The sequence below is a fragment of the Crassostrea angulata genome, chromosome 6, assembly GCF_025612915.1.
Source record: "Crassostrea angulata isolate pt1a10 chromosome 6, ASM2561291v2, whole genome shotgun sequence".
Classification (NCBI taxonomy): domain Eukaryota; kingdom Metazoa; phylum Mollusca; class Bivalvia; order Ostreida; family Ostreidae; genus Magallana; species Magallana angulata.
Window position 1 is genome coordinate 41,337,552 of NC_069116.1, and position 27,051 is coordinate 41,364,602.

General features: G+C 32.5%; 2 protein-coding genes across 9 annotated transcripts in view; one reads left to right on the forward strand and one right to left on the reverse strand.

Moving 5' to 3' along the window:
- Positions 1-206: 206 nt before the first annotated feature.
- Positions 207-3,014, forward strand: LOC128190031 (G patch domain-containing protein 3-like). Its single transcript, XM_052861900.1, has 5 exons — positions 207-624; positions 865-1,361; positions 1,743-1,917; positions 2,249-2,603; positions 2,777-3,014. Exons 1-5 carry the CDS (start codon positions 255-257, stop codon positions 2,979-2,981), a joined length of 1,602 nt encoding a protein of 533 aa, XP_052717860.1. The 5' UTR covers positions 207-254; the 3' UTR covers positions 2,982-3,014.
- Positions 3,015-8,518: 5,504 nt separating this feature from the next.
- LOC128187246 (calcium/calmodulin-dependent protein kinase kinase 1-like) overlaps positions 8,519-27,051 on the reverse strand; it is a 66,750-nt gene continuing 48,217 nt past the window's right edge. For all 8 annotated transcript variants that reach the window (XM_052857541.1, XM_052857540.1, XM_052857538.1 and 5 more), the window contains 14 exons: positions 23,724-23,777; positions 22,747-22,798; positions 22,397-22,558; positions 20,638-20,659; positions 19,862-19,950; positions 18,123-18,196; positions 17,339-17,438; positions 16,812-16,837; positions 14,667-14,720; positions 14,383-14,456; positions 14,141-14,228; positions 13,595-13,723; positions 12,133-12,266; positions 8,519-11,607 (listed from right to left, as the gene is read on the reverse strand). In XM_052857541.1, coding sequence (XP_052713501.1) covers positions 11,556-11,607; positions 12,133-12,266; positions 13,595-13,723; positions 14,141-14,228; positions 14,383-14,456; positions 14,667-14,720; positions 16,812-16,837; positions 17,339-17,438; positions 18,123-18,196; positions 19,862-19,950; positions 20,638-20,659; positions 22,397-22,558; positions 22,747-22,798; positions 23,724-23,777 — 1,110 coding nt within the window. In that variant the 3' untranslated portion in view covers positions 8,519-11,555. The remainder of the gene's footprint in view (positions 11,608-12,132; positions 12,267-13,594; positions 13,724-14,140; positions 14,229-14,382; positions 14,457-14,666; positions 14,721-16,811; positions 16,838-17,338; positions 17,439-18,122; positions 18,197-19,861; positions 19,951-20,637; positions 20,660-22,396; positions 22,559-22,746; positions 22,799-23,723; positions 23,778-27,051) is intronic.

A 27,051-nucleotide genomic window follows, 5' to 3' on the forward strand; every position in this document is an offset into this window, starting at 1 on the left:
GTCTGTCTGCAGTAAGGTTTAATTAACTGCCAGAAACTCTAAAAATATTTTTTAAAATAGAAATTTTGATTTAGAAAAATCAATTCTGATAAACATCAAGTAATTTAAAATATTGTATCTGCTCCAAATTTTAACTGACTAATTTATATGCTCATTGAAACTGCGTAAAAAGCCGGAAACGTAAGCCGTGACCGTGTTGTATATTATGGGAGCCAAAACCGGAAGCTGAAATATGAAAGTAGACAAACAACAACATGAACGCTCAGAACAGCAACAAAAAGTGTAACCCGTTTGCCATTATAAACAATATCCCCCGCGATTATCATTCATCTGATTTGAGGAACTTCTTTTCACAGTTTATAGAGACCAAAGGGTTTAAATGTTTTCACTTCAGACATCGCCCGGAGGTGCAATTGCACAAACGTAAGGAAAACGGAGAGGATGAGAACTGTGATCATCAGAAAACTTCCATTACCAACACATGTTGCTGTGTTGTTAGCGTGTTTGAAGACAGATATGAAGAATTTTACAAGATGTACCATAGAAAACATTGGTTGGACAGTAATGGGGAATCTATCTCAAAAGTGTGCCATATTTCTAGAGTGAAGATCCAAAACTCAGATGGTAAGCATATACATGTAGTTGAGATTTTTTTAGGTAGAAGGGGAAAATACATCGTTGGAATCCATGGGTGTTGTACCTGTTGTACTGTTACAATTAATCTGTGGGTTCTGACAAAAAAGTAAATTACCATTACAACAGTATCAGTATTTGTAATGTAACATACAAGTACATTAAAATGTTCTGTACATCAAGCAGGTGCTTAAACAAATAACTTACAACAAAAATAATCATTTATTTCAGATCTGTCTTCATTTTATAAAACAAGAGGTGAATTGAAACAGATCCCTAGTGACAGGGAAACATTCTCGGAGGCTGATTTAATGAAGTTACCAGAGTTGCATCCCCCAGCTGCCATGCCGAATGGAAATGTAGGAACTCCAACATCTATTTTCATGGAGGCTATCAGGCAATGTAAACTACCTCCAGCAGTGATCAAGAAATTGGGACTCAAGTTTCCAAAGACCAGAGTGAAAAACAGATATGGCAATGTTCCTTTCAATTATGGGGGTAAGATAGAAGAGCCTGAAAATTCTGAATTTATGGCAGAGACAGTGTTATCTGGAAGTGGACACAAACTTGTCAGTGATGGTGATTACGAAGAGGAGACGGAGGACTCAGACCTACAAAATCAAAAAGTACGCAAACGATTGACCAAGAAAGATCCAGAGACCAAGAGAAGAATGGAACTAAACATTGAGGAGAATATGATTCACAAGGAAGACAATGATTCAGAACATGTTAGTGCATTAATTCTCGGAACAAATGGAAAATTCTTTTAATTATAAGAATAATGATAATATGTTTTGTTTCTATATTCCTTTAATCAAAATTACATAGTCATTTGTGTTATTTTAAGATCAACAGTAGATGAAATTGCATTCAAAGTAATAAAAAACGAGTTTTAATACATGTAATAAAATGTATATGTAATATGATAGATTATGAAATTTCAGTATTTCACAAAACAAAGCTCCCTGGTACAATTATTTTAAAGAAATATAATTTCTTCCTACCCTTTGTTTTTAGAGAAATGTTTAAAAGTCTGAAAATTTACATTACCTGTAAATCTCCGTGAGGCTTTATGAATAACATTAAATTTTCTCTGTGAAATTCACCAGGATGATGACAGTTGTGAAGAATGGGAAAGACACGAGGCACTGACAGACGACCCCACAAACCAGGAGAGGAACAAGGAGCGGCTGTTTGAGGAGGAGATAGAACTCAAGTGGGAGAAAGGAGGGAGTGGCTTAGTGTTCTACACCGACGCTCAGTACTGGCAGGAGCAAGAGGGGGGTAAGAGCTTCAGCCATCTGTATATCAGGGGATAAAAGTATTTAACCCAAATGCTTGTATATAAACATAACAACTCTTTAACATTTGTAAAGAAAGACTAACTTTTTTTAATTTATCAATTCTCTAGTAAAATCTATAGAAAGGAAGAATGAATTTAAAGAGTGGCATTTAAACAGAAAAAAAATTACGATAATTTTTCTATCTGATCCATTGTTGATGCAAGCTATTTGTATTTTAATGTTGGATATCTTGTGAATGTTGGCAATGCGGGTAGACAGATTAGCTACAAATATATATAAGGATGAAGATACATGTATTGATTTTCTTTTAGATTTTGACGAGCAGACCACAGATGACTGGGATGTAGACATGAGTGTGTATTATGAGAAGGGAGTGGGTGACAAGGATGCTAGGGATCATGTGACCATGAGGCAAGAAAATCGTCGAAGAGACGGCAAAGAGGCCACAGACAGGTTCACCGCTGGATTTGGTAGGAAGAGGAAAGTTCAGCCTCCAAAGGAGGAACACAAAATTGGGAAATTTGAGACTCATACCAAAGGAGTAGGAAGGAAGATCCTAGAAAAACAAGGCTGGCAGGAGGGGCAGGGATTAGGATCAACAATTAAAGGGATTGCAGAGGCTTTGGAAAATGATGGCCAAAATCCCAGGGACAGGAAAGGATTTGGGTATGTACTAGAGTTGTAGTGCTTTATATAATTAGATTTTTTATTCATCTTCCTGTCTATCTGTTAATTTCATCTGTGTTAGAGAATTTTTCTTATCGAATCCTCTTACCAAGGTTTACTTAGAGACATACAAGATAAGAACTTCAGTTAAAATCTTATTTTTCTGTTTACAGGTACAGAGGTAAAAAGCTTGTTAGACCCACAGGAAAATGCAAGAGAGCTGAGAGAGAGGTCTTGATATCTACAGTGTATGATGACCACTCCCAGACTGACCCCCAGGACCCACTACTGAGGCGGGGTCACCACTACCACATCAAGTATCGAGACAAGGTCGACTTCACAAAGCCACAGGAAAGCCAAGGCTATATTGACAATTAAAAAACTGCATTATATACATGAACATAATTTACATTGCTTTTACAAGTTTGTTCTTTTAAAAAAACTCCTTGAAAGCTGTTCCTTCGTCATGACAAATGAAAAACTATTGGAAACACACTAGTCTGTTTTGTTGGCTTGTGTTGCTGAAAGTGAAGTGGATGAATGCAAAATATGATTTGTATGTAAACTTGGTTTGCAAGTAGAGTGTAAATGAAATGAAAGGAAGATGTGAAAAAGATATAGGGTACACAGCTGTTTAAATGTTGAGAAAAAATGAAATGGTACCAGGAAATTAAAAATTTTAATTTTTACTCTGTTGTTCTTCCTAGAAATCATTTTCTTTTATTTGTTAAACATTGCACCCCACTATTTATTTCATGAAAGTAAATACTATCATAGTCAGTTGCATCAACAGTCATGCAAGATCTTCCACCATGCTACAGGTAGTTAACATTTAAAGAAAATTTAGCAACAGTTTATTATAAATGAGAATCTCTGGTGAAAATTGTTGATGTTGGTTTCTGTTAAAGGTTAAAATAAAATGTATTTTAAACTGTGGGCGTTGGTAATACAGTGACTGCAAATTTCTTTGTACTTGGGGCTTTAATTCATTAATTAAAGGACAGGTGACACAAAATCATTTTCTTCTGAAAACATTTTCTTTGATAAATATAAATCAGTTTATAACAATTTTTCCATTTGACTAGCATCAGATAAGAACACACAGCTCAATTAAGTGTGCTGAAAATCCCAGCTGCAGCAGATCTCCGAGTTTTGCCGATCTTTAATGAGATAAGAAACCTCTGTGCGTTATTCGTCAAAGATGACATAGTCAGCTATCGGCTACAAAGTAAACAAAGCAATGGACGAGGATTTATTTACACGTACGGGACAGTGTATTTGTGTTGCAAATGATGATTTTGAAATAAAGCACTATCAGATTAAAGTGAATTTAATAAAAGCATATTCTTTTGAAAAGTTTAGTGTATGAACCCTCTCCTGAAAACAAAGTAGTAAGATTATAGAATGTACAAGATTACATGTTGTTTTTTTTGTGTACATAAGATAATGGTAATAGAAATTGAAAAATAGTACTTAAATTAGAATGAATCTGAAGATTCTGTAATTGATAATAATTTATAGCAGATTATCATCCTGTCTGCCAGACAGGCAACTACTTGTTCAGATTGTCAGTATTCAGTAAAGTTTGAAATACATGTATATTGTTTGAATATGCTTATTAATCCAATCTTGCAGATCCAAAACATTGATTTGAATAAGTTGATATTAATCTAAATATTTTTTTTTTTTAAAACTCAACTGGGAGCACGATGAGTTAGATTTTTATTATATCACATATAAATCCTTTTTTGTGTATTATTTGTAACAATTAGTGTTGCTGTAAAAAAAATAATGCATTGTCCATCTGAATCTAATGTCAGTATATAAGAATTTATCAGTGTGCATAACAGCTCGTTTTGGGGCTTTTTTTTTTTTTTTAGGTTTGATCAATAGAGAATAAATTTTACACAGCTCAGAAGTACTACCAAAAAATGATCTTCATAAACTAAAAAGAAAGATCAAATTACATTTGGATAAAATTCAAGGAGTCTGAGATCAATATGTTTTTAAAAACCTGAATACTATGTTAAAAAAACTACGGTACTGTTTTAGTCTTTACTGATTATGAAAATTGGTAGTTCTTTTAATTAAATTTCAATAAACAAACATGATCAAATACCATACTAAAAATGAAATTAAAAGATGTTTCGGTTATTAATATTGAGATTAAGGTAGACCCATGATTTTGTAAAACTAAAGAAATTTACAAACATGTTTGCTTACAGGTACCAGGATTTCTGGTAATACTTCTTAAATTAAAAAACCCCTCACCTTTATTAAGTCCAATTAACTTAATTAGGGTTTATTTAGGGTTTAAGATCCAGTGAAATTCCTGGTTACGAAAAGTCTCTATACATTATCACTTACTATGTGTTGACAAAACAAAATCCTTTCTTTAGAAACAATGATTCCATCTTTTTGATGATCTTTATCTTTTAAAAATCAAACATCTGACATATTTTTTCCAGCATGAAGTATATATATAGATCAATGAAAAGTTAACAGTACAGGTCACAATTTTTACTCCTATTCATAATTGCTGGGGAATCAGAAAAGGGGTTTCTAAGCTTAGAATAACTCTGTTTATGTACTGGGTTCTCAAACTTTTAATTGCAATGAGCAAAAGTTAATGACTTCAGATTTTAGATAAGTGCAATTTAGAAATCCCTATGGTTGAAAGATACAGCGAATGGGCAGTGTGTCGGCTATTACGTCGCACCGAAGGTTTCCGATCTCAGAGGCTTCAGATATGCATATTGAGGTCACGCGTCTTATCAGCTCAGTAATTCAGCAATAGCTGTGAAGCAGATGGGAGTAGTAAGGAAAATTTTGCAGAAATTGTTTCCCACTCACAATTCAACTTGTTGTTCTATGTTTTAGTGATTGTGTCACCTGTCCTTCAAATTCCTTGCATTCAAATATTGGGCTTAATGGGAAAGAGTAATCTCTCTTGCAGCGTCAACTTGTCTTTAGCTGCAGAAGGGACAAAAAATAATTAACGAACAAATATTTCAGATATCATCTTTTCAAAATAATCTTTTAAATAATTTATTGAATACAGGGAAATATTCGCTCCCATTTTATTTGGTCCCTTTCATCTTTGTTGTCAGCAGGTAAATAGTTGAAAAAATATGCAATTCTGAATTTTAAAAAATTATGATTTTCAAAAAGGGTATACTGGTACAGTGCCTTTTTCCAATATTTTGCCTACGCCCATTCTTGGATAAAAAGTTACTAAAATCTGTCACAATTTGCTTTTCGAAAGCTAGCTAGGTACTGATTATATAATGGTGTCTGTAACCACACAGATGTCATAAATTCAGAAAGTCTGCATCGAGAGATGATTGTACATGTATAGAACTCAGTGTCACTGATTGACTTGTAAAGTCAGTAGATATTCTCAACGAGATAACTTGCGTTAAAATGCAATAATTTAATTCTGGTTGTAACGCGGCATTTGATTGGATAGAAAAATTTAGTTAATGTATAACCTGGTTTGCACGTCACAAGACACGTCACAATGCACCAACGTACTAATTCACTTGACGTTACGTTTGAATTTTGAACAGATTTATATCATTTTAAAAAGTAAAACGGACTCAATTTGTACAGCAAATTCCAGAAAATTAAATTATAAGGAATGAACTCAATATCTACCCAAGTTATACTCGTATAACCTGGGTTGGAGCAATTTACGCTTTTTTATAATCCGCTTCGCGGATTATAAAGCGTAAATTGCCCCAACCCAGGTTGTACGAGTATAACTTGGGTAGACTTTGAGTTCATTTCTTAAATAAATAATATGTTTTACGGTGCTACCGTTCTGGCGAGCGCAGCAAGAATTTCACATACCTTGCATCATTGTCAACTTAGTTTTATTTGGGTATCAACGAACGTCAAAGAATTTTTGAGAGAGTGTTGCTCTACAATAAGTATGCCAAAGGTACTAATTTTAATGGTTATGATACATACAGCGCAACCCCCTTCTTGGAGAGAGAGAGAGAGAGAGAGAGAGAGAGAGAGAGAGAGAGAGAGAGAGAGAGAGAGAGAGAGAGAGAGAGCCCGGTACCTGTTTGTAGGTGTGTAATATTTAATGGTCTGACTATATGCAATATCTACATAATTTTTATAACTGTTTATTTTTTCATTTTATTCCTTTTTATTTAGTTCAAAATGTCCTATTGTTTATTTCCTCCCTACTCATGCACATTTACATGTAGCTTAAAATGGATCGATATGACAGTAAAGTATGGCTCTTGCTAATATATATACATAAAATCTCTATATTAAAAAAAATTAAAAACAAATCATATGTCAATGAGGCAGGTATCGCAGTCTATACTGAAATAGCTAGTACACGCATTACAGATGTTTGATCCACCTCTAAATTTATCGCGGGAAATGTAGCGCGAGTACACTGTGACGTCATCCATGACTTTGTTCGTCTTTGTTTACGTTTCTCGACTCAATACGAAGGTATGGAAGCATGTAACAAATCTTTTGAGTCTCGCCAAAGCATATGCAGTACTCAAAACGTGTCTTCAAACTTTAAGTCACTGTAAATTACGAGTTAAAAGTCGGCCATTTTTGGCATAGCACCACGGGTGAAAACATTAGAGAGCATTATGGGACGTTGACAAAAAATTTTGTTTGATGAACTGTAGGTTTAGCTCGTTCTTTTTCCCGCGCACATTGGTTCTTAGAGCTCGCTTCGTTCGCCAGCGCTGCGCGCCGGCGAGCTGCGCTCGCTATAAGTGTAAATAGATAATAGCTTTATTGAAGAGATCTTTTTATATTGGGGTGCTCATACTCAGAATTAAATGAATTAAAAAAAAAATCCAGTATATATAAGATAATGTATAAAATAAAACTTCATATTCTTATCAAGCGGCTTTAAGTGAAAAGATAAAAACACTACATGTATTTGGTGGAATCGATCTAGCAACCGCAAAATAAAGAAGAAATACACGTTTCCTCCTATGCCACGCATATAACACTTTCAAAGAATATCTGTTCAATATACATTGTATGTGGCTATATATACATGATTTTATTAGAAAAGTCACATTCATTAAATTAAAATATTTTCAGTACAAAGACCACGATAAACCATAATTTACTAGTATTCTATGTAAACGTTTACTACTATAAACAGTACCTGTAGAACATATTTATAATCAATTCTTTGTTTTAAAGTGGCTCAACTAATATCCAACTTTTTATTGCATACTGTTTTCCTATATATCACTAACAAAAACCTAAAGATTTTAATTGAGACTCTTCTAACATGGTACATGTAATTGTGTGATTTGCGTTTCTTTGAATATATTTTAACTAAATAATGTATACTATTTAAAATGTCTGATGTTTGAAAAAGCGCTGTATGGTAAGCAAAATCATATATTAAGTGCGCTATTCCTCTTTAATTTAGTAAATACGAACAAAAGCTCCAGACGGATTTGAACTCATGATAAGCGGTTAACAAGCTTGATGCTTTAACCAGTGAGTTGTGACGATATTCAACCAAATTACATGTAGTTGATACAAATTTAACAATTAAATTGCCATCTTGTGACATACTGTCTTAAAAAGTAAGTTTTAATGTAGTGTTGGTGCCTTTAGTAGAAAGAGCTAGTAATACTATCTTTTTCTAGCTGTGCCTTGGCAAATTCAAGGTGTGGTGAAACCATTTTCAAGTGCAAGCAGAGGGGTGAAAAAATTAACCTGTTTACAGAACCACGTACATATCATATTCTAATTGAAATGTTCAATACACAGCCCTTAAATATTTATCTGTTTTTGTTCATTTTATCAAGAGCAATATCTATGCAAGTTATTGCCTTGTTCTTCAGTCTGTGAATTTCTTGAAGAAATTCCTCATATAGTTTATATATTATACACGTACAAGCAATAAACAATGTTCTTTTATAATTTAATGATCAATAAAACTTGACAATGCATTAAAAAGGTAATAAAACTTTAAGAAAATCTCTCACAGAAAATAATGATAACAATAAGGTACAAATTTTAATACCATCAGTGCTTAGTAATAAAATCACAAATTACAAAAATAAGAAATCATCCTTTTTTATGTCGCAGTCTTAACAGAGACCTGCTCTGACAAGAGATTGATTAAAAGGTATTTACAGGCAATGTAAAAAGTTTAATTATACATGCAGGCAATGTCAAAAAAGTTACATACAGCCCACATATACGTCAAAACTTAAATCGGGGACTGCATTGTACAAATGCAATTATGATAGGGATTGGTCATGATCATATATAACATAAATTTTTATTTGTGTGAACTTCTTTTCCCCCCAAAACTACTGGCAAAAATTATCCAATACAATGCAAATATATGCAATGTGTTAATTGTATCAGCTAGAAGTACAATTGCAGACACGTTTTGTTTTTTCTCTATTCTTTTTGCATGCACTTAAAAAAAAAAATCTTCAGGAATATGATGACATCATCCGGTGCAATTAAGATCAACTGTTATAAATTATAAATTTTAAGTACACTACTTCATAAATATGGATGTTATCCTTGGGTGCATTCAATTCAGGAATAGCTTAAAAATTGAAAATATAATCATAAATTTCATGCAAAATGACATGATTAAGATTTTTAAAAAACCCATCAGTGAATCAAAAAATTAAATAATAAAAAATATATATAATGTAACCATCATTTCCTGTGACATAAAACATATGTTCCCTTTAGTTGTGTTCGAGTTTTTTCATAAATTGCTATAATTTTAAGGTTTAAAATATCATTAGGTCCATCAAGATAATGTTCTTTTAAAAGATCAATAAAAATAGATGTAAAAATAAAATGTTAATTGACAGCTAGTCCATGTTGTTGGGAAAGTACATCGAGCTGAGAAGGAAACCTTATCTGTATAAGCAGACATTCTACAGGATTGGCTTATTTCTCAGCTACTATACTAGTTATTCAGACATATGGCTTTTGTCAAAAATTCTAATTTATCAACAGAGAAATTTGCATATGATGAATAAAAGCCATTATATTATGGGACAATTAATGCACTTCTAATGCATGGAACTGGCAAAATGGAATTGGTGGGCAATCATTGAGCAGTTAGATTCACAGGTGATATATCACTGAAAGCCCCAAAGGGTGAAATTTATCTCCAATCTGTTGTTGTCCAACTATAAAACAGCTAAATTTTATCACGAAAAACGAACTACATTTTCTACATCATACACAAATTTAATATCACAACAGCCCCTATTGATTAGCATCTACCTTTAACTTTAATCAAATACCCAGTGCAAAACAAACACTGTGAATACGTAAGTATTATCTGCATTGTGTTTTTAAATGATCTTTTCAAATTCAAGTTAATATATAAAATGTTCACAGTTTATCATCTTTATATAAACATAGTCTACTTTTGTAACGTCTGTTAAAGACTGTAGGATCGTTAACTTAATTTTAAAATAATTAATATTCAAATGTATGAATACTGATAACAAATTGGACAACACTCGGATGTATATTCTACCGCTTCATAAAATATAGAAACATTATATAGAGACCTTTAAAACCAGCTAGATGATTCTGCCAACATTACACCTTTAATAATTAATTTTTAATCAATTTTAACATACTTAAATGTTAATTGAATTCAAATATAGGAAACAGCCTTATGATGATTCCACCAGGGGGTTAAAAAAAAATGTAAAGGCAGCTGCCGTATCGAATAGACTCACCGTTAGCATGCTTGATAAAAGGTGTGTTTCGATCATTAAACAGTTCAAGTTTCATACTGTCATGCACACACCCATAAATGTTACAGCAAGTACAATACAAAAAAATAAAATAAAAAAATAAACCTTTTAAAACTACAATTAAACATCAATTCCAACTAGAAAATTAATGTGACCTAGCCATACAATAGATTGTTATATAATATGCATATTTTTCTAGATAAAACTGATATATACATGCAGTCATGGATATAGTGCAAATGTTCCTATCATTATTAAAGAAAATACCCTCTTTTTGCAATTAGAAATTTTCTGTTTTACATCAAGAAGTTTTCAAATATAATGTTTTTTTTTTATCTGTATATCAATGCATGTAGGAAGATATATATCAATAATTATCCTATACTATAAATAATTACACACAAAAACAATATAATTTTCTTAAAATTTTTTTTTTTACAAAAAAAACACTTTAAAGAAAACAGTAAATATACCTGGGGTACACAAAAATTTACACTATGGAAAAAGTACAAAAGCAGTATATAAAGAAACATTTTGATTTCTCTCATGTATAAGTTCACTTTTTTACATGCACTTGTTCTTCAAATACATTGTATTTACATATCATTAAATACATCCATATATCATTCATATTAACTAATACATTCTAAGAATGTAAAAACAAACTTTTCTTCCTCCTTTCCTTACCACAAATAAATTCTTTCTAATAAATAAATTGTTCATAAATCTCGCATAATTTAAATGATTAACATATAAATATACCAATACACGTGATACACAGAATTCATTTAAAAAGTAAAATCCAGAGAATTTTCAGCAAAAAGTGTGTCATATATTGAAAATTTGTTCTTTTTTCCTCTTCAGGTGCAAAGAAGAAATTTTTTTAATAAATTTAATGAAAAAAAGTCTCTTTCATCACAATTTCATACTTTTTATAGAAAAATCTATTTTACAGAAACAAGAATGAATACAAGCTGATAATCATCTAAAATAAAAATCGAAAGTGCAGATAAAGAAAACAAACGTACATAGAAAAAAATTCCAAGAATGTCCAACAAATGCCCAGAGGAGCAAGCTAGGATTCAGAACGTTACACACTCATAACGGGAAAGTGAGGATGGAAAAATGAATGCATAAGCTAGCGTACTCTTGTTGTAGTTTGCATATATGTAGTTTAAGGTGGTCGCCAGGGAAATTATGATTGCTCTGCCAACGGCTTGTCGATGTTGGCTTCCGCAGATATTTTCCTAAAAAAAGCAAAAGTAAGGTTTATTTGTTTAGATATTGATTAGATCTTCCAACAATCTTTCTTACATCAGGTCTTTGCACCAAGTAGAACTTTTCTTTACAGCTTTGCCTTGTTGGCATTGTATGTACTGGTACTGGTAATTTATATTGGACAACATTTTATTAAAAAGCTCACAGTACCCAATATGAATCACTATTATTCCCATTAAGTAGTAATGAAATAAGAAATCCAAGGATATACATTCCCAAAAAACTGAATTAATCCTGCTATTATTCCCAAGGATATATATACTTGTTTTAAATGACATTACTGGACCAGTTTCCCTCCAGAGAATTATATTTCTAACCTCATTTCTTGTTCCAAGAAACAATTTACAACTTCAATGAGTGCTCGGAGGTTGATAAGACATTCATTTGCATGAGTTAACTCTTACAGAATTGATTATAAGTACCCTCAGTATTGACATGTGTTTCACCTATTTGCACACATTTACATATATTATTTGTAAACACCACTGAATTACCTTTTCACCACCCTTTGGAATGCATCTGGTGCCGAGTTAGAACGACCACTCTTTTGAAATTCTTCTTTGATATAAGCGTTGTCCCTGAATGGATTTTTGAAAGATCTGTGTTTTAAGATGCTCTTCACCAAAATCTAGAGTAGAAGAAGAAAACACAAATTTAACAGTGTTAAAAACAATTTTTACATAGTTGACACATGGAGTAGCATATACATTGACTAAAAGTCTTACATCGATATGATAGAGACCAAACAAATTTGAATACGATAATATTTTCTCCTTTGTGTCACAAACATTTTCTTTGATGTGTTTTAATTAAAATGGCTGAAGAACCTGCAAACTACAAAATAGTTCATAAATTTTAAAACATTGCGATGTTTGATAACTGATTCCATTACAAATAAATAAGAGAGCAATTGAGTTCTAAATCAAGCATGCAAATTTTGGGTTCCAATATATGTCTTATTCCTTTGTATCTAACACATGCATAATATTCCATCTCCTTCAAAGTGAAAGTGCATTTATCTTCAGCATCCGTACTGTATAAAATGTCTTGATGCATGCATGATTATATATATTGTCCTATGGCTGTAATATTGCAGTAGGATGTTTGGCCTTCTGTAGTTTTTTTGTGAATAATAGCCTGAGACAGAATGAATTTGCATGCAATATACCAGTACACGTACTATGCCCCCTCACCAAATCTGCATAAGTACATCAATATATAAACCTTGCCTCGGTTACCTTCAACTAAGGTACTTATAAACTATAATTGAAATAGAAGCATCGGGAATTTCAGAATAGTAATGAAATATAGCCTCATTAGCCTGTAGGTAAATGAATGGTAATAAACACTGTGGTTAAAAAAAAAAATCTTAAAATATTCAGCACAAAAGGTACTACGTGACATTGCATACTTTTCAAAGTATGACTCACAAATGAATCATATATAAGACTAACAAAGTGCGATCAATACAAGTCTGTATTTGATGTACCCTTATATCTTTACCGGTAAATCAAACTGCTATATATGATATATACACAAATACACTAATGATTTTCAGCAGGGCCTTATGCAGGGGATAAGAGAGGCGTAGTGAAAGATTTTCGGTGGGGCCTCATTCTCAATTCCTATTTAAACATAAGGAATTAATATTCATGTAAAATTGCAAGAACCACCCTTCTTATAAATTTTGAATCTTGCAATTTTTCTGACATTCATGAACTATATGATATCGTAAGAAAAGTTTGGAGCCCATGACGTATCATTCTTGCAATCATAAAAATTTGGCGTCATTGAAAAATTAAGTATGATTTGAAATAAGGAATCTACAATATGTGCCAGCTGAAAACAAGAGGATAGTGGAGGTAAGAGATTTTCAGTGGGGCCTTATGTTCCAGTGGGCACCAAGAGGAGAGGTAATGTGGGGAGAGAGATTTTCGTTGTCCCCTTGATACTGACCAGAGTGTCCAGCTTTGGCACATGTTTGACCACATTGTCAAGGTCCTCATCAGTCAAGGTCACCAGGACACAGTTCTCCTCCTCTGTGGGGAGGGGATCTTTTCCATCCCTTGTCACCCAGGGATGCTCCTACAACATGATCATATCAATATTATTACAAAAATGTTCATCAGATATAAAAATTATGGTACACCTCCACAACAACGTACAGAATCATAATTATTATTAGAATAAGTGGGGCATGTTATATTTGTTTTCACAAATATCACCATAAATATTTTAATGTCTTAATCAAGAAGGGAGTCAATCCAAATTTTATCTATTAACTGAGCCTGTTCAGCAGAGCTGGCGATGGTTAGCTCTCGCAAGAATTCTATATCTCTCTACCATACATTTTTACAAGTGCTCGTGAGCACCCACTCTGCAAAACAGACTTCTGCATAACAATTCATGGTCAAATCTGTAGAATGTCTTAACATTACAACAAGTTTGCTAGGGCTGGCGAAGTGAGAATGGAGGGGTCACTTGAAAGGTCAATCATTTTACCTTGACCTCGGGTAGGGTTATTCGTGTTTCTGGATTTTTATCGAGCATCTTCAGAATAAGATCTTTGAGTTTCTCTGAAACCACAGGCCTACAACATCAAAAATTAATGTTAAATAATAAATATATTCATGATTATGAAGCATCTATTATGCATATCTATGAGGAATATTCCTAACATATAAGGAAATGAAATCTCCATTCAGTGATTAAAAACAATACTATAAAATGAATTCCATACATACTTTTCAGGGAACTTCACTGGGTCATTCATAATTTTCTTGTGTAAACTTAATGGAAAGTCATCCTCAAATGGACACTGCATGATGAAAAATCTCATTGTAACAAAATGAATTATAAGCTGTATTAAGTTTCAAATGATAAAATGATAAATGTTATTTTCAATTAAATTGATGACAATAAATATGTTATACAATCTGTTTAATTTTTTTTCTTCTGAAATTAGTTTGACAAAGTACATGTATTTACACACCTGAATATATGTAAAGTATAGTACATGCAAGCTTACCCTTCCTATCACAAAACAATAAAGCGTAACACCGATAGCCCATATGTCTGTCGCCTGAAATAGAAACAACAAGGATTTTAAATTAATGAATGTAAAGAAAAATAAAAACACAAACAACTTTCTCAAAATTACTGTTTTGTGAAAAAAGTTATCTATAAACTTTTAATCAAACACACCTGACAAGGTAGTATCGATAATTCTTTTTTTTTAAAACTATAATTATGTTCTCCCATTATTTAAGATGATCTGGATATAATAGTTAGCTTTTAAAGCTGCATTTCCATGGCTTAAAATATATACTAATCATTTTTTTAACAATTAAATCATGAGGGGATTCATTAATCTTAATTGACATGTTTTTACTAAACCTAAACTTTCATTTTCTATTCATCTCTTTTCTTTTTTGTTGTTGTTGATGAGTTAAAGTTGCAGGTACGGCAGATATAATGTCAACTCATCAAGTTGAAAATAATATGAGAAGTATTCTTGTGTTTTCACCTTGACAATAATTAACTTTTTTATTTTACATACATAATATAAGTAAGGTGATTATATACCCACAGGATATTCAACCAATAACAAAAAAACCCAAGATAATTATAATGGTACTAACATCTAACATCTCACATGAGCATATTCTGTTGTCCTACCAGTAAGTGAAACAAAAACAAGTTAAAAGCAAGAGCGGGCATCAACCTGATAATGCATTCTATAGATGTTTGATAACTCTTTTAAGTTCGGAGGTTATTTGTTCATATCATAGATGAAAATTGAGCAACATATATTGCTTAGTGTATGAAGAAAGTAAGTTTAACTTGCTGATTCCCCGTTTTACACAAATCTACGCATTTCATATATTTTCCCTTAAAAACATGCTATTATTTTGAAAAAATCCCTTTATACTATGAATTTATTTCTTTTGGGTTTTAATTCATATGTGCTCATGAAGTACAGATAACATCTTTAAGGTGACAACAATATTTGAAGCTGATCAAAGATTGAAGAAACCTATGATTTCTAGACATTCAAGTTAAAACTCTGAGTCAATTGACAAATAAAAAACCACTAGGTCTGGTCATTTGTTGTGAGGGAAACAAACCCATATATATTCCGGTTTATACATGTATTGTGTAAATCCAGCAGACATTGATTACAATTAACGCTTCTTTTACGATCTTGGACAGGCACAAGACATTTTTCAAGGCCCTTTTACAGCAAGCAAAGAAGTCCTCTAGTCCGACAAACCTTAATTAGGTTTTTAATTACTTTGCTTTTTTTTAATTCCTTCACAGGCAGACTCTGGTCAGGCTCACAAACTTTCATTTTTTTAATGAAGTAGTAAGCCTGCCACATATACAAAGTTATCAAAAATAAAAATTGCCCTGTAAATTTTTTTGCCACTTCGCTAGCCATGCTCTCTCTTATACTTGCACTCATTGCTCGGACTTTAATTAAGAGGGTCTAGACAAGTCCATCTATCAATATCTTTCCCTTTGAAATACTGATGACAAATCCATCTTTTATCCATCTATTCATACACGGTATATCAGAAGCCACGACTGTCTATCAAGCTCTCTTTTTTTACTGGTATGGATTTACTGTATCGCTGTCTTTATTCTTTTGAAACGGCATCTATTTACCATTTATCAATACCTCATTATTGGACACCTTTGTATCACATTATACCTGTCCTATTAGGCTTGCTGTCAGAAGATTGATTTTTTTTCCTTTTTCTACCTGCTATAATTTTATTTTTTTTTTCAAAGATATTTTTGCCTTCATTTGGTTATGCATATGAATTATCTCATATATTTGTTAAATTGATCCTTACTCATACATGTACCAGCACTTCTGCTGCAAAATTTTTCCGAATTCTCAAACAGAGGCAGGTGTAAATATTTACTTAGAAATTCCAAACTCTATCAATTCACATCTCTCCCCTTTTACCTGGTAAAGGTAAATTGATATCCCGTCCACGATAAATTTCATGCAAGATTTTTGACATATTGCAACTCATATTTGTTTAGATATGCACCAAAAGATCCGAAGTACTATGTAAACATAACCATTGGACGCAATCAATACATGCATGCAATTATTGGTTACAGCTACAGGTAACAAAATCCATGAGCACATCATTCTTACCTTTCCACTAAAGTTTTCTTTTTCTTCTGAAAAATTAAATAAAATTTTCTTAAATCATGAAATACATGCATAATATTTAGTCTGTTTAAAATTTCACTAATCATAAGAAATCTTAACATTTTCCCTGATTTCGTTTTTACAATCTTTGAATATTAATTAAGGTACAAAAATCCCAGTATTAGGAAGATAAATGTAACTCTGTTCATAATAGATCACTACTGGCATGCAACCAGTTCTCGCTGAGTACCATTTCTCACCAGTACATTGTGACGTCATTTTTCATATAATAAAAATTTTATGTGTTGTACTGGCGAGAAATGGTACTCGACATGAGCTGTATGCACGCCTGTATCATTTTTCTACAAAAAGTCCAATTTCTATATAATCATGCATGCCCCACAAATTATATTGAATTTGTGTGTGCTTCAATTATGAATCAGATTCAGATTTCTTTTGAAATTCAGTATCACATGAGCAAAAGTGTTTAAGGGATGATCAACCTTAAAATATATTTTATTCAATTTAACCTTTGAGCGTTTCTGGTGCCATGAAAGCTGGAGTTCCTGCCGTGTTTGTTAAAGTTATGTCAGTTCCTGTGAATTCATTGCTGACCCCAAAATCGGCAATCTACAAAATACCAACAAGTTGACGCAATTGCAATGCATGAACATCATCTTCAGATCTGACAGCTACTGATGTACATGTACTAAAACAACACAGTAGCTATTTTATTTCTGTACTTCAGGGTAAAAAATGAAATGAATGTCTGTTCTAAAGGCTTGTCTGTTATTAAGACATCTACATGTACCAGTATATGTATGTGTATTATAAGTATAATCTTGATGATACGTGTATTTTTTTTCTTTGAAATTCCTTACACATATAGTTTTATAAATACCATAACAAACACATCAAAATGCCTTAAATCATCGATTTCAAAGAAAAACATGTACATCATTGGGATATATTGTATCAAAAGACAAAGACTTTTACTAGCCAGTGCTTCATTCAATTTCAATAGACACTCGATGCCTTACTTCCTAACAACTAACACATAGAGCTTTGTCATACATACAAATAATGGAGTTGTTGTCATGTATGCCCTCAAATGAACTGTGTGTTGATGATCAAAAGGAGCACAGATCAATGACACAGAAAATATTACAAACACAATTATGATTTCTGATTCTTTCATAAGCAGAATGTTTGTGTGTGTGTGACAGTTGTGCTACAAGAAGGTGTATTTATCTGTGGGAGCTAGCTGACATTAGCAGATGTAAACTCAGTAATGTTCAGTAAACTCCAACCTACCTTTAAATGACCGTCATCCCCTAAAAGTAGGTTAGATGGTTTGATGTCTCGATGAATGATTTTCTGATAGTGCACTGAAAATACAATCAATCTATAATAAATCATGTTATTTTATAGCTTATTTTCATAAGGGTTCGGATAAAGTGGATATTTTGTAATGATACATTTATAAATTCATAAAATTGTTCATACATTCAAAGCTAATTATCTTGAGCTCCTTAGGACCAAGACGAAATTTTGAGATATCTAAGGACACATAATACTGAGGTCGAAACTCTGAAGGAATAAATTGTTGGAACTCTCAAACCACTTCTACTTGTCTTTGGTATTTGATATTTTGGTGACCAAGATACTGATTCCAGAAGTTTAATTAATTGAAAAACTATAGAGCAGGAAGATTATAAAAGACCATTTTGACGACAAGAAAATATCTCAAAATGTTAATGAATTTAATATGTCCATGTCATCAATATCTTATTATGAGTACTTCTGAGACTTTTTCTCATTATTCAAATTTTAATTTCAAATAAAAAGTAACATGAAACTACATACTCTATCCCTTTTGCCAAACATCTTTTATCCTATTTTTGTTCAATTCAGGTTCGAAAATTTATATCCATGGGAATTATACCGTCAAGAACAATAAAATAGAACTGTTTATTGCATTTTGTTGATATTTTTCCTGACATTAATTCTCCAATTTCCCAACAGTAGCAATTTGGAATTGCAGCAACAACCCCCTAACTAGATTAGCTTCAACATAACAGAACAGTATTGATGCATTTAGGTAAAATGTAATTATATTGGCAGCTAGGGCCAGGATGTAAGACCTTGGAAAGGAAGCTCTGAAAATAGGTTGATTTAGGGACAAATAATTGAGTAGGCTACTGTGGGGTGTTAAGGTACGAGGAAATAATGCTCCGGTGAAAATGGAGAAATATCAGTGAAAGAAAAGGAAATTTGAAGAAAACTAATCTCCATCATCCTGTGATATTTGTGGTTGACTGCCTCTGTCTCCAAGACCTTGGTTACCGAGTACATTGTTCCAGAATGTGTCTCTTGGCACTATGAAGGCAGCTAAAAGGCGGTTATTTTTGTTGTTCATTCGCAAAAGTGTCGATATCTTTGATTTGATTACATTCATATGTGGTTGTTCAGTTAATGAAGTCATTTTCATTGAGGAGTGCATAGCCTTTGCTGATAAATATCACATTACAATGGAAAACGGCATTGCAAACATGCGTCAAAGACAAAACAGAAGAATGCCTCAAATGCCAACATGTATCAAAAATGGTCTCCTTATTTACCTTTAAATTGGCCAATCAAACAACCACTGAAGTTCAGGGTTGCATTTTACAAAACAGAATAAGATAAAGACCAAATTTATAAGTACCCATGATTCATAACTGCATGTGAATTGTTTTGATCTTCAAAGCAGTAAAAAATGATTAGATTGAGAAGAAAATTTGAACATATTTTGGGGGAATAAATTTTATCTATATATGTTCTGCTTTGAGGGCAATTCAAAAAGACTGAAAAATATCATGACTTTGTTGTAAGTAATCTTCTGTGGAATGCTGCCAATGGCTACCAGTATTTTGCTTTGGTCTGTAGTTTACAAAATTCAATACCATATTGCATGACCATGATCGTGGGATGGTGGGGTAGGGATGGGGGAAGCCATCTTTTACAGATACATGTATGTTATGGGTAGATAGAAGTAAAAAGCTAATACTTACAATATTCAGATCCCAGAATGATGTCTCTAAGGTAGGACCAGGCTTGTTGTTCAGATAAGGGTTTGTCTGTAGGAACTTCCAGAACCTCACTGAAGAGTGATTATAAAAACTAATTATTACGTACCTCGTCAACTACTAATACAGTAGTGTAATTAATTTCTATGCATTTTTGACAGTTTTATATCTTTTAATCAACAAAGAAATGTACACAAAACAATCTAGGGTAAGCAAGGGTTAATCAGTTCTTCGCAGCATTTGTACCAAACCATGCGACAAATTGTTGCCTAGTTATGTGATAAATTGTATTCTGGTCAATTCAAAAACTTTTATCTGCCCAAAATGAAGTAATTGATAAAGTAACAATTATTTCATGCCTTCTACAGAGTCAGAACTATTGCCCCATAGTAGTGGAAAAGCCTCAGAAAAATGTTGTCCCCTGACTTGGGCCTCAAACAAATCCTCTAGCCGTCTGTCCTCAGCAAGCCCTCTCGCTTGTGCCTCAGACAACACTTTACTGAGGCTTCTCCTTAGGGACAACTATATTCACGGTTTTCCATAAAGCCATGAAATATTTGTTTATTATAACCTCTATACATTAAATAATTTTGATTATTAATCATAATATTATGTGAGATTTACTGACAATTAAGAATGGAAAGCAAGAAGAAAAAATTCAGAATTACCCATAACAAATATAGGCATAGATGTTTAAAACTACAGCACTGAATAAATTTGGTTTTCATTTACATGATGAAAAAATTAAAAACCCCACTCACCCCTTCTCCACAAGTTCAAAAGCTGAAACGTTAAAAACAGTGAGAAATTAAATATCATTTAACACATGCGCCTTTAAAAAAACTATATCTAATATATACAATGTATTAATGTTTCATTATTAAACTGTATGTGCACCAGAGACATCACAAAAATTTAATTTTATGCAACTAGCGGGAGAAATACGGCTTGCAGATTGAGTCCTAATTAGTGAGAATTAGAATTCAGCAGTTGTTTATGTTCCTGAAATGTCATGAAAATGACATAGATCATCTATTTGTAGATTTTCATGACATCCTTTTCTAATTCAAGAAACCAGCACTGGCATCATATAGTACATCTGAACTAATGCATGTCAACCCCCCCCCCCCCTCCCCCACCAAAAATAAAAAAATAAAATAAAATAAAAGTTGGTTCCAAGAAAAACATAATATTCATGTAGCAAATAAACCTTTTTTTCAACACACTTATTTTAAAAAAATCATCAGGTTAAACAGATAATGACTGAACAATTGCCACATTAAATGAATCTTTTTGATTTTATGTATGGTTTTTGGTCAGACAATATTTCAACAACATTCATTTTTCTATAGAAATTATGCAAATAAATAATTAATGAAGCTACATACACCATAGAGAATAGATATTTTGGTAAACTTGTATGCTCATATTTTGGGGACATTGGAGCTAATCACCTTAAATATAACCCCCTAAGGAGACATTGAATTGATTCAACACACCAGGTAATCAAAGCATCTGAATGAACCCCACAGAGGGATCAGAAGTGTATTGTGTATATTTTGTTTTATATCCGAAACACAGAAAATCGGTCACCTGCTGATAATCATCATCTTATTGTCTGTTTCAGTACGGAGTAATTATTTCAATGCAGTCAACAAAATAAAAGTCTGAGTGCATGGCAAAAAAAGGATTTTTTCTTTACTCCCCTTCACTTTGGATTGTTCAATTTCCTGTCTTTTGGTTTTTTTAAAATTTTATTTTTTGGTTGAAAAACATCAATTTATTTTAATGGCACAGTTTAAAGATAAAATTGCAATATCCTTCATTACTGCGAGGGAAAGAATAGCAATTTACTTTCTAAAAATCTATAGCCTGTAGCTGCTGTAGAGCTACTCCGCTGAATTAACCTGTATCGTTCATCCCTACAGGAAAAATGAATGCATTTAATTGAATTTTTTTGCTTTCCTCTACAAGACAAAACAATCTTGAGCGACTCCGTAATCATTTCCTGTCTCGGTGTTGATGACAATGTTTACAACGAAATCGTTCAATTTGGATTGTTTAAGGACACACAATTCGGAAAATCTTCTAATCCCTCAAAATCCTTTAGAACTTTAAGTCTAAAAATGTCAGCCAAAGCGAACAGCACTATCATTAATCAAATGAAGGAGGTATGGGTCACCTCCATTTTGAAATAAACAATGAAGTTAGCCCTAACATTATACATTTTTCTTTTCTTTTGATGTATAACATTAAACAGAACAATACATTAGGATTAAACTTTAGCTATAATTGATCTGCAAGTCATGAGTTTGAAACCCACAAGTCCTGTTACAAATTTTGCCTTCATCAGAATTTTAAAATGCATTTCCAAATATGACCAAATTTTGTACATTTTTAAAAATAATGATAATATGCTTTCAAAATAATATACTTTCATATATAATGACATCCCAAGACGGCTAAAATTACTCTATTAAGCTAAGATATCCAAAAACTAACAAAGAAATTTCATATTACCCATGTACAAGTTGTCTTCATTTGGATCGTCTAAGACTTCAACCAGTCGTACGACATTTGGGTGGTCGAGCTTCTTCAGAATGGCGATTTCTCTGTATACCCGGTCCATTGGAGCCAGGGGGCGAGCAACTGCCTTCCCATCCCGAGATGGGGGTGGCCGTCCTGTAAAGCAATTTGAGATCACCATTGTTATATTACTAAAAGTTTGATTGACTGAATTTTTTTTATCCCATCAAGAATATTTCAGGTCACAAGAAAATACCAGTAGTTAAAAACTCTTAATCCAATAAAACACAGGAAAACTAGCTCAATTCACAATGTATACATGCAGATTAAAAACTTGTACTTACTAAAAAACCCTGCCTTTTTCTTTAACCGGGTTTTAGAAAGTATTTTCATTGCCTGTAAAACACAATAATGTAGTATATAATGATAATAGAAACATAATTAAGCACCAAACATGTTACTTTTTTTTCAACAAGGAACTTCCAGTAAAGGAGCACAGTTTATTTGAAATCTTAGGAATGACATTTATTTGTCAAAGTAGATGAAGCTTCATTGTCATCCCCATGGCAACAAACCTTACCAGTGCAACTAATCCTCGGTGGCTATAGAAGCTATTAGTGTTATCAACAAGATTTATCATATCCATCTTAGAACCAATCTATTATTTTTCTGCTTGCAAATTTCCCCTTCCAAACATTCAGGATTTTCTTTAATACGTTAGTGACATAACAAAAACACAAACAATGGAGCTATACAGCCTCCAGAGTATCAATGAAAGAAGGCAAGAGTTCTCGCATATCAATTATTCAAGTGATGCAGTGAAATGGGGTATCAATAATTCAAGATACTGTCTGAGTGAGAAAATCGGGCCTGGAGATCATATTTCTCATGACAAGAAGATTAAGGGGGCAATGAGCACTTCTAATGAGTCCATTGGAATGAACACTGGGAGGTCGGCTGCAGTCACCTCTTAATCATGCTAATCACATGGTAATCTGGATGATAACAAGGCATCAGGAAACGTAAACTTATGTAAATCAAGCCTGTCAGAAGAAATTACCCCATAATTATTCTGAGAAAAATTTCCACAATTCTTGTGTTTATAGTTTCTGTAATGAATAATGGTTGGTACAGAACACAAATTAACAGCTAGCAATTTAACAGTGATTGTGTTGTGAAGGGTTTGACTGAATAAAACTATATTGTTTTAAACAAAAGCTGAGAAAAGGCTGAAATTACATTCATTTTAGCAAAATTTGCAACAAGCCAAAAAACACTTTGACATATAGTATTATAAACAAAATGATTGCTTAATACTTACATAATGAACATCATCTTGCTCGTTGTATGCCAGTTTCACAATACCATATGAACCCTGTGGAAAAGAAAAGGGGAAATCAAATCAAGACATATATATATATACAAGTATATATACAAATAGTCTTCATTAAATTCAAAAACTTGATGCTAATATACATGTAGTTCAACTGTAAATTAGTATAATATACATGTACATCCATATTCATGTTATTACATGTACATGTTTTAAGTTGGTAAATGATTAATTCAAATACATTCTATTATTAAAATGATGAAAAATCTTGACGAACGATTACAAATCTATACCTTATACCATAACTTTGTGGATTGTTTCATTGCTAGCTAGAATATTACATCATTCATCATATTTGTTAGCCAACTGTGAGAGTTTTAGGTCCCCTCTGATCCCCATTTCGAACTTTCAACTACTGTACAGTCAAACTTCATTATCTAAAACTAGATGGGACTGTTTAAAAACTTTGAGATATCCGAGTATTTGAGATATCAAGGGTAAAATGCTTAAAAAATAAGTGGTTGGAACTTACAAATCTCTTCGACATACACATTGTATTCGAGATATCAGTGTTCGAGATATCGAAGTTCAACTGTATACAAGGACTAAAAACCCTTGGGTAGGGAAGATGTTTATTTAATATGTGGAAATGTTTGAACTTAGCATATGATTTATGATATTACAGAGTCTTCAGTCAGTTTGGTACTTAATGGTATCAAATCCTCATCACTGCATGATGACCAGAAACTTGTGGTAATTATTACATGTATCATTTATTAATAAGTCTATGACATTTACTAACCATATCACACTAACATATCACATATTTGCTCTTTTAATATTTCTTAATAATAATCATACAACACTAATTTATAACATTGCTCTGTTAACGTTACTACATGTATCATTATAACCATACAACACTAATATATCTAATATTCACATTGCTCTGTTATGCAAAATTTAGCTTCTAATTACTGGTAAGTTAGCTCATAAGCATAAAACCCAGGCAGTACCTTCCTGCATCAATTATCCAACTCTCCTAGGCAAAGTAATTATACTTCCATCATTTCTGACGACTAAGCAGAAATTCTTAGTCTTAAAACACTGCATGAATATCATTTACATATGAAACTCTATATTCTTATTTCCAGTTGTGTGCGGTATTCAGAGGAGATATATTATATAGCATTAACCACATGCTTAAATAGCATGCAATGAGAGTATTTAGCGTGACTCTTGTAACAATATTGCCCGTTACTTGGATGGTCAAGGGACACTCTCAAAGGAATTTGTTTACTTAGATCTACTATCCATTACAGTCCCTGGGTACTTCTATCTCTGACTATACCTCTTTATTGATAAAGAAAAACAATACCAAAAAAACATACACCCAAAGTTCCATTCTTGATAAGTATAATGTAAATCAATAATTTCTGTAGATAAGAGAATATAATCAAGAAAGTGGATGAGCAACATGCATGACAATGAGAGGGAATGGGTTTTTGATGAGCCATATTTCATTTCCGACTCAATTTCCTTCCTCCAAGAGTCCTTAACAAGTATTTATTTATCCATTTTGTAAGGCATAATGATTGAAAATTAACAGGAATTGCCCAAACTCCCCAGATTGTATAATACACAAAGCAGCATTATTTGTCTCAAGACTCAATATCATTCAAACTGTTAAGCCAAAATAAAATCATTGGTTGTTTGGAATTCCATCCCACCTCATTGAAATTAAGAAAAATACGAGAACTTTTTTTTTATTGTGTTTTTTTTCGTCGTTCAATGTTTACAAAGTTACAAGTTCATTTAGATTTTCATTTTTTACTAATTTTTAAGTCGATGAACTTTCAGTTTGAAAAATTAAAAAAAAAATCTCTCCCTCCCTCCTGGGTCTGGAAACCCCATGGCAGCAATTCCAAACAAACACTTTTCTATGGATGGCCTTAATATCATTATATTACGCATACCTGAAAGAGTGTCTGCTTTGGACAATGCATACTTAAAATTGGACAGGTGGTAATTAAGTAAAATTCTACAAAGAGTGCTTCACTGAAACAATAAAGGCAACTAGAGGCACATAGTGTACTGAAAATAGTGATGCAAATGCAGCTATTCTTAACATATTATATACTGGTAGCTAGTGCTTAAATCTAGAATTCTGCATTTAAGATCAGTTCAGTTTTATTTTATAAGTCAACCACTAAAATGGTGCCAAGTTCATAGTTCAATCTCTATTAAGCAATGTGGTTTGCTACTTAATTTCATTTTCCTCTCTTGAATATTTCAGGAGAAAACAATTACATGTAATCAATCTCCTTTAAGAAGATAATTGTCTGAATTAATTTAGAAAATATCTAAAATAGGGAAGAAAATCTTGCAGGTTAATCATCATAAGAGGAGACCGAATTCTAGGCACAATTAGTCTATATAATTCCAGTGTTACAGTAGAATATTATACATCCTTCCTATACTAAAATAATGGATTTATGGTTAATATTCGAAACCACAACCTTTAAACTTCCTTGGTTTTCTCATAACATATATTGAGAAAATGTCATATCTTTCATCTGTGTGTAGCCTACAAACACTCCAGTCTCCATTGTTATTGCAGTCTGTTGGGATTGCATGACAGCTAGCATCTGACTTTTTAAGATTGTTTTTGAATCAATGGCTAATATTTCATGTACACTGGCGTCACAAATATCAATTTCAAAATGGCATCAATAAATTGAGAAATGTCCTATATGAATAATCTATTTTTAAAGATTAACAAATTCCAAATGGTTGTGAAGCATGTCGCCTATTCCTACGCCATAGCTATAAATCTACTGTCAGTTGACATCGCACATCCACAGACTAAGTGCCATAAATTTAGAATAGTGGCGTAACACAAGCAGTTTCCGATTTTATGATATATACATTGACCATCAAGATTTATTACATACATGTACTTGATGACAAATACAGGGTTTTTGCACATGCTATACATCCTATCAGCCCTAAAAGGGCGAATACGATTTCTGCAGGGCTGATATGGATTCGTATCACATCCCTTGCAAAACTCCTCTGATTTTTCTCTTTCAGAATTCAGTTGTACGTAACTTAAGTAATGATCTATAAGTCACTATACAATGTCCAACATATATAATAATTACATGTTACTACAGCTTAACTGAATTGAGGCATAGATAATGTCCTCAGTATGTTATTACTTACCACAGTATGTAATAAGTACTTAGTACCCTTTTCCTTATTACATCCTGTACAATGTATCAGCCCTCAACCAATATCAGCCCGCTGGCCTTCG